Source organism: Empidonax traillii, unplaced genomic scaffold, assembly GCF_003031625.1.
Source record: "Empidonax traillii isolate 1590-97213 ecotype Southwest subspecies unplaced genomic scaffold, ASM303162v1 scaffold1:size7828297, whole genome shotgun sequence".
Taxonomy (NCBI): domain Eukaryota; kingdom Metazoa; phylum Chordata; class Aves; order Passeriformes; family Tyrannidae; genus Empidonax; species Empidonax traillii.
This window is the reverse complement of record NW_020955194.1, coordinates 4,261,963-4,271,357: the sequence shown is the minus strand read 5'-3', so window position 1 is coordinate 4,271,357 and position 9,395 is coordinate 4,261,963. Positions and strand designations below refer to the sequence as shown.

General features: G+C 36.4%; 1 protein-coding gene across 1 annotated transcript in view; it reads right to left on the bottom strand.

Annotated features, from left to right (window-relative positions):
* The window catches only part of CFAP47 (cilia and flagella associated protein 47), a 281,400-nt gene that overhangs the window by 5,234 nt on the left and 266,771 nt on the right, over nucleotides 1–9,395 (bottom strand). The window contains exon 64 of the mRNA XM_027894062.1: nucleotides 7,755–7,923. Within this exon, the coding sequence (XP_027749863.1) occupies nucleotides 7,755–7,923 (169 nt within the window). The remainder of the gene's footprint in view (nucleotides 1–7,754; nucleotides 7,924–9,395) is intronic.

The following is a 9,395-nucleotide window of genomic DNA, read 5'->3' as shown; positions in this document are numbered from 1 at the left end:
GAACAACCCCAGCTCCCTCAGCCTCTCCTCATAGGACTTGTGCTCAAGTCCCTTCACCAGCCTCGTTGCTCTTCTCTGGACCCGCTCCAGCAGCTCAATGTCCTTCCTGAACTGAGGGGCCCAGAGCTGAACACAATACTCAAGGTGTGGCCTCACCAACGCAGAGTACAGGGGAAGGATCACTTCCCTGCTCCTGCTGGCCACACTGTTCTTGATGCAGGCCAGGATGCCATTGGCCTTCTTGGCCACCTGGGCACACTGCTGGCTCATGTTCAGCCTCCTGTCGATCAGCACCCCCAGGTCCCTTTCTGCCTGGCTGCTCTCCAGCCACTCTGTGCCCAGCCTGTAGCGCTGCAGGGGGTTGTTGTGGCCAAAGTGCAGGACCCGGCACTCGGCCTTGTTGAACCTCATCCTGGTTCAATTCAACATTCTCTACAGTCAACTCATAATTATAACAGCATACAGAAGAGAAAAAAAAAAGCAAGTAAAAGTGGCTCTTTGACTTTATTAAGTTTTGTTACATATTAGTTTTATACTGGGCAGTGAAAAAGTTTGACTCGATGGTGTTTATCTTTGTTATCTTTCATATGCTTTTCCTATCATCCTAATACCCTGTTCATTGCTAAAGTGCATTTAAGGGATATCACTGCAAGCAGTTTTGAATTTATATTGCAGATATTCAGCAAGAAGAAGTTTCAGAACATTAAACTCTAAACTCTTCAGCACAGGCTTTGTTCTCTGCTACGTACTTATGCAGCATTTAAGCTGTTTCACAGGTATACTGAATAGACTTAGGGTTCTTAAATGCCATCACCATATGAATCTCTAATTGTAGTGCTTCTTGTTGGACAACTGGTTTTAACCGGCATTGTGGCGACCGAACATACACTTTACTGCACCAGTGTTGAAAGATTAGATGAGTTTTTTTGCTGTGTATTTTTAAAGAAACCTCTGTTTGAAAATTGGCAGTACTGATTTTACATAGTGTCTGCTGAATGACTCACCTGATTCCAATAAGATTAGTAAGCATGAGATCTTAGGAGATATTTTACCATGTGTGCATGATTTTTCAAAACTTTCATTACTATTCTGCTAAAATCAAAATCTAATTTAAATTGAATATTATTCTGTGTAAAACAGGCAGATTAACTCATCTTTATTTAATGCTGTGAAATGATCTAGTAACTCTACTGACTGCAAAGATAAAATCCAGCAAAAGCAGGTGGGACATGAACCAACATCAGTATCTTATGTCTAAAGATAAAGCTGTCATTTAAGAAAAGTAAGTGGCTCTCCAAAGTTAGCTAATTATTTTATTAACTTCAGTACAAAATGAAATGTTTTATCTCTCTTTACTACAGCAGATAACCAATTGAGTTTAAAGAAAATTTATGACCTCAGGGTCATATTCACTGTGTGCAAGTCTCATTGATTATTCCAAGGTCAGAGAAAAGATCTGTTAGGTGTTTCAGCCAGTAATTTAAACTGAGTATCAAGTTACTAAAAAAATTAATTTCTGTTCATGAAATCTACACATGTTATAACTGTACTCTCTATAGTGTTAGTAACAGTTTGAAGTGGGATTTAAACAAAAATGATGGGCTATGAAAAAAGCTGCCTATTCTGTTGCTGTGTCAGGTGTTCTATGGCAGGAGACACTGGTATTTGCCTGATGGAAACTCATCGAGTTCAGTGGGCAAATCATGGGTGTTATGACATGGACCCTTTAGATAGAATCCATCAAGTTAAAAGAAAAAGGAAAAAAAAGGGGGCAATAACAACAAAACACTCCATCTTAATTTATCATCATAAATTACGGTAGTCCATCTATTGTAAATCATGTAGCATCATCTGAGACAGTCAGAGAGGGTCACTGTGAAAAAAGTGTGCATTTATATACTGATTAATTAGAAAAAAAAATAACTGTTGTTTTAGTTCAGCACTTTCTGCTGAAGGGGAAATGTGTTACATGGAAAAGAGTTACTGTAACTGCCAACATAACTTAGACAGAGCACTAGAACCACCCAGAATTCAGTAGTTTGCAAGACAACCTAGACTTCAGTAATTTTCAGTAAACCTCAGTAATGTTCAGTATTTTACTGGAACACTTTTTTTCCAAGGGTAAAATACTAGGTTTTCAGAAGCTGCTGAAGCCGCAAGTATTGTCTTGGGTATAAGTCTATTCAGCTTAATTTTAACAACTATTCTAACCAATAAGAAAACTGCAACAAGAGCAAGTCTACCAAGTATAAAATCCCTGCAAGGGCCTCAAAGCTGCTGCTTTGGGTTTCCAGGTCAGACATGTTGCAGCAAAGGAAAACACGGATCATGTTTCAGACTTTTCTGGAATGGTTGGGAAGAAAGAGACTTCCATATGTGATGATATGATCATCTATATATGACCATATAATTACGATACAATACTTGGCTTGCAAGCTGCATTAACTTGCCTCAAAAATGGAACAAAATTTCCCAAATCAGAGGAACTCTTCCTATTTTAAGGCAATGCAGTTTATTGTATCAAATTTGGAACAATTCTAATACTATCTCTGGTAGTAACAAAGTCTGAAGATGAAGGCATTGAATCTGCTGCAATCTATGCTATTGACTAGAACAGAATTATAAAAGAGAATCTCTGTTAAGAAGATATATCTGATATAAACACAGGTATTTAAGAGTCCCAGGCTCCCTGTGATGCATATATAGGCCTATTTCACACGTCATTTAAGAAGAAAGACCAGACCACGTTCTGAATGTCCTTGACAATCTGAGGGAGGATTTCTTGCTGAAATGAATGACTTTCTTTTTCTCAAAACCTCAACAATCCTGAACAGAACTGTGAAGAGAATAATAATTTGGCTCACCTGGTTGGAGTAATGGCCATCTGCAGAGCTAAATTGTTCTGAAAAATGTTTTTAAGAATTCAAAAATGAGCCACACACTGCCACTTTTTACTAAATAAATTATTTAAGTCATTTAACCATCTTGATGGCTGACTGAGTAATGTTCATGAACTAATTTATTCAGCAAATACTGGTAACAGTCATCAAATAATTTATATAAAAATCTAATTTTTTTGTATCCAACCCATTTTTACTGACAGCTCATGATTCATAGGATTAATTTGCAAAACACAGATCATCCATGTGAATTCACTGTGAGCTGGAAGTGCTAGTGAATTACAAGCTAATTAATTGCCAAAGAATCTTCATTAGGAAAGTGATAAATATTGGAAGCAAGGATCAGGAATTTCAAGGATTATTGTATGCCGATTAACTTCCAAACAGTGTTAACTCAGCATAATCCAACTAAAATTTGCAAGACTTCCAAAAAAGCTAAAACACAGGAAATTACAGGTAGTGCATCAAATATTTCCTGGCCCTTAATTTATACTGCACTGGTGAAAAGAAAAAAAATGACCAATTATCATCAGTGTTTATGGAATGAAATGAAACCAAACTTTTATTTGAACTGTGTCAGGGAAGAGCAGAGGTAAGAAAACTCCTGGATCAAAACAATGATGTTTAATAAGTGAGCGAAAGAAAGGAAAAAACCCAAAGCAATAAAAAACAAGTGATCCAAAGGCACTCACTCACCACCTCCCACAGGCTGACAAATTCCTACCCAGGCTCTGATCAATTTCTTATGAAGAAAATGACTAAGAATAATTTTCTCAGTTTAGAGAACAATTTCAGATAGAATTAAAATTTCCTTAATTGACTTCTGCAGTTCCAATATTGGGTGTTTCAAAACATTGCTCAGAGGTTATATAATCAAAATTTTCCAGGACTGATAACAGTCTGAATACCTTCATACAGCAATGCTCCCCATATTTTTATCATCTTTTGGCATTATCAGAACTATAGTCTCAATAAGCAAAGTAACCATTCCTCATGCTTGTGAATCAAAAATGTTGAGTATTGATTCTGCACTCTGCTTTTAATCATGAAACTCGTGTCACCATCAAGGTGATATTTAATGTGAAAGTATTTCAATTATTCTAGTAAGTTTGTTACATTTTTCCTTGTTCATTCTGCTTAAGAGACACAATTTAGAATAACATTAAACTATGGTAATTAAGAAATCTACCAGGAACAAGGCAGGATGTATTTCCACCAAGCTACTGAATATGTAATAGTACTGTTTGCTGTTAAGATATGCAAGCTTTCATAGACAAGTTTAGAGAAGCCACACCTGGGTACTGTGGCTGGCACACTGCATCATTTATTTCCAGAACAGCATGACAAATGGTTTTGATATGCTATCTTCCATAGGCTAAGTTAGTGATTATTCAGTAATAAAGGTGCACAAGCCTGACTTCTGGAGGGCCTGATAATGTTACCTGCAATCTGGTTCACTCTGACACCTATTTTATCATTTAAGACTTATTGTGTGTGCCTTCTGCTTTAGAATATCTCTGAAGTCTCACACACGAATTACAAAGCAATTGCTCAGGTCTCTAGCTGAATTCAGCACACTGAAAGCAAATTAACTGCAAGCCAACAGGAATACACCCTTTTCCAAGGATTTGCCAGTCTCCTGGTTGCTTCACCTTGTGCCTGGCCACAATTATACCCCAAGAAGCCTTTGCAGAGCATCTCCCTATCTCAGCTGCATCTTGCCATCCCTCAGATCTTGCTGGTTTTCTGTTCAGCTTGACAGGCACACAACAGCTCTGAGATGTCACTGTGGCTGAGGAATTCCTTTCTTTCCTCACAGCATTTTATAGTTTATCTGAGAAGTGTGTTCTCTTCACTAATTTATCATTAGGGGCAATACTTCTATTTTTTTCAGTTAGAACTGTATGTTTATGTAGGCAATTATAAATTTGCAAGTTGGATTATAGAACAATGCCTATTTAAAAATGCTCTTCAGGCACTGTGTCACTGTTTCTTACTTTAGCTCAATTAGGTTATTATGTTCTCTTTCAAAGCTACAAACTTTTTCAAAGAAACAAGCATGATTATTTTCCTTTCTGACTTACTATTATATTTCATTCTTTGATCTACATACATTTTTAAAGTAATTTTCTATGTCAATTTTGCAAAATTAAGATTCCTAACAGCTATTTAAATAATTATCTAACTTCAATTGTTTTGATATGTAGCTGACAGAGAACAGAAGTTTTAAAGATGGTTAAAGAACTTTAATTGCTTCAGCAAAGTAATTAAGGTTCCCTGCCATTAATAAAATCTACTGTAAGTATTCATGAGTATTAAAGTCTTAAAGAATCCACAACATATCCCAAGAAGTACCTGATTTGTGTGCAGAAAATACAAAATAGGCAACAATATTTCAAATATATATATATACATTCAGTTAATAAAATGTACACACTAAGTTCTAGTAGAAGCAAACTGTAATATATATATATATCTTAATGCTAATTAGCTTCTCAGCATTGGGTTCTCAGCAGGGTAATGAAACAAAAATAATTGCATGTGAAATATTTGATTTTAATGTTTAAAACAAATGGGAAAATGATGACTGTAGGATCTTTCTCCATAATCCTAACCTAACCTCCCATTTTCCTTTACAACACAATTGTAATGATGAGCATAAACCAAAGAACTTACACTGTCATCTCTTCTACTTTACAGCTTAATTATTGCTGTTCTTTGAAGTAGACAAAAATTACAAGTCTGCTACCCACTATTCAAAGAATTTATAATGAAAATATGAGACTGTTAGGACTACGCCTTTACCCTCAGAAATGCACAAGACATTTTAAAGCAAGAGTACTATAGTCCTTTACTGCAGCAGCATCAGAAGAGAGGCACTGTAAAATAAAAGAAGCTTCCTCACCATTTCTAAAAATAGCCCAAAGCCTCAGCCAGTACATTGTCTACAAAGGATACATGCAAGAGAAGTTCTTCATTGTTAAGTCCAACATAACTGCATTTCACCACCTCCATTGTTATTCCCCAAATAAAAGTGATTTAATACCACTTTTGCCATCTAACTAAATCTGTCTCTCTCAGGTCACTAATAAAAAGGATTTCAACAAACACAAAAGGCGGAAATGAGTATCAGATATTCTCAACATGTCACCAAATTTAATTTCAGGTCAATGCTGAGAGCACAGCAGCTGACTTACAGTTGCAGATGCTCTGGCTTCCATTAGAACTACAGGAATTTAAGCTTGTGTGGAGAGGAAAGCAGGAAGTCTGGACTACACAAAAGAGCTCTTATTGGTAGCCCTTTTGTGTAGCTCAAAACAAGCCTCATCAAAACATTTCTGAAACCACTTAATACTTCAGTTAGAGAAAGATCCTTAGAAATATCTCTAACATACTGTGATGGAGTGATATTAGTCCAAAATGTGCTTATGAGCACCAAGAGTCCTCACTGTATTTTTGAACATACAGGAATGGACACAACCAGATGTAATCTGATATGTGTATGCAACATGTATGAGTGACTGATTTCCTACACCCACACACAGTGCCAAAGGTGGAGATGTAAAGAGCTATATGCCTAGATCATAACCAGAGCCCAAGGTGTGAGCAGATGTAGGTTAAAAATCCAATTAGACAGAAGCCATCTGTACTGATAAATTCCTAAAAGGAAATAATGACCTTTGACCATTGTGTTTGTCCCGTTCCAGACAGATTTATGGTTAAAACTCTTTGTTAGTGATGCAAGCTAAGCCAAGGACAAGCATAACTAGTACACTGACATGTGTCATGCCTAAAAACAGGAGTTCCTTGCCAGAACGACATTAGATGTTTCTGAGCTCTGTAGCTGTGTATCACAGCATCTTGTACATACAAAAGAGCATAGAATATATGAAGTCAGCTACCTTCTTTTTCAAATGGAAGAGTGATATCATCACTGCTGTTGATGTAAAGAGACCAAATTAATCAAATGTCTAATACAGTAAAACAAGTAAGAGGGATTAAAGGACTTGTTTAACCAGGATTTGAATTTCTTATTTGCTGTTGTACAAGTTGTCACCTACAGAGACAAAACAGTAGAGTGATTTGCTATGCATCTTTTTATCAAGTTTGTTTCAACCATCTTATTTCTTAAATCAATATTGCTGTTTTTCTTCTAATATAGTAGCCTGAAAACATTGCCAGCGTGCAGTGAATAGATTTAGAGTGCAAACCATCATTTATAGAGAATGTGGGGTGTTTGCTGCTACTGTGTGTTTTCAACAGATTAATTCCTGCATTCATATGAACATTTTTATTACTGAAGGGAAAAATGCCTTAAAATGTCTCTTAACCTTCAGACTTAAACAATATACTTGCTTACAAATTATTTTTGTGTATTTTGAAGCTTGCTTCAAAAGAGCTATTCCTGGCTTTTGCTCTGAAATTCTATCTTCTACAGCTTAGTACCTAGCTTCTAGTGACTTTGATCCTAAGAGGTATAATACAATTAAAATCAATAACCTGAGCCTCACATATTCAATTACTTACATATTCTCCACCAGTTCTTAACGTGATTATTTTGCTTTTTTGTGAAAGTCATGCCGTCTATGGAGTTGGGGCACACGTATCAAGGTAAGTATCTGTCTCTGGTGCAGATGGCAAAGGGATAACACAGAAATTAAAATACAGTGTGCTTTTCCAGCTTGTCATGAGCCAATTTTCAAAATTTAGTTTTACTCTTGCCCATTGTGAAGAGTAGCAAAATAATCACAGCACGTGCATTTGTGTGTTTCAGTGCTGCTCTTCAATGTGGGATTTCTTTTCCTGCTTGCACTCCTGAAGGTGTATTTGTGTATTGCTCTCAGGAAGGCTCACCTCGATTACCAGTGTTGCTGTGTGCTTCTTGCCATACATCCTTGGCTTGTATCCCACCGTTATATGGGTTCCCACAGTGCCTGCTGGAAGAAGTTCTCCAGCTTGTGGCATTACAAGGAAGTCAGGATCGCTGCCCGCCAGGAAGTACGCAGTGAATGGCTCTGGGGAACTACAGAAAAGCACAGGAGATTATTGTGTATTTTACGGTATCTTAATAAAATTTATCTGCAATCTAACATTTAGGCACCCATGTGGCATGACTCAGAAAACAAGGCAGCCCATGGAATGAATACAGAATATTAATACTATTCTTACTTACAGAGTAATTATTCTGTAGCAATTGTTTATTTATAAATATTTGTATTCTTTATATACAGGGACCTGCATATCTGTCTTCAACTTCAAACACATGCTATTATAAATATTATAATAAATACAGAATAATGATAGAATTTTCCACTAGAAAGAAAATTATAAGTTGACCTGTAAAGATATAATAACAGTGATAGAAGTAAATTCCACATCAGAGTGAAAATCCATTTTTCGTATTAAAAGCGCTCACTTTTCCAATCTCTAATCAAATAAAACTGACAAGCTACTTATTTTATCATGTTCTATGACCAGAACCGAATTTGCAATCTGGTGGAGTATTACTAGATTAGGAGGGAGTTCTGAAAGCCTTGAAATGAAGATACAGAAAATAATAAATTTCTATCACTGCCTTAACATTTTTCATATCCCATAACCGGAACACCTTAAGATATTGCAATAATAATAATTATTAGGTTCCTCTATTGATATAACCGTATATCTCTTATCTCAAAGAATTTCTGTCACAGGTCCTGCAGATCTTTTCTAGTGGCTTGTTTCATGGCTGTGCTGTTGGACCCAAAGAAAATGCTAATTCCTGGTAAAAACAGTGGCTCAGTACTACAAAACAGCCTCAGGCCAATCCCAGACTGAAGCCCGTCTATTGCAGTTCCTCAGGGAGTCCTTGCCATAAACGGTTCTCAGCATGAAAAGAATATTCACTTTTATAATTTCTGGTGAGGTATTTTCTTTTTAGTCTTTATATGTGTTGCTGAGGACAAGTCTATCACTATCTGGACAGAAAGAGAACATATGAAACTGGAACTAGAAATACAATGAGGGTGGTCAAAAATTAATCCACAGCACCCTGCCAGCATGCAGCAGGGCAAGTGTCATACACGCTTAGAGGGAACACGTTTTCAGTTGATAAAACCTGAAGAATGAAAAACTAATAGCATCCCAAAGAAAAGCTGTTCAAATCTGTTTATTCATGGACTGTCACACCAGAAATAACACTGCTTTTCAAAGAAAATACTCACAAAGAAATGAAATTTAATATTTTATGGCAAGTCATATCTCTACGGAAATGTCCCACATTTCCTGGACAAGCTCTGTTCTGTGGGTGGTAAGCTGGGCCTATGTTATCTTGTTCAAAAATAGCTCTCCTCTGGAATATGTTCTCACGAAAGGTTTTACTGTATTCAAAATGCTCTCATGAAAAGAAAGGTTACACTGTAGATTTATAGAAACAAACAGTGTGAGTGTAGAAAACAGAAACCAAAAAGCTTCTGTTGCCTAAAAAAAAAAAAAAAAAAAAAAAAAAAAAAAAAA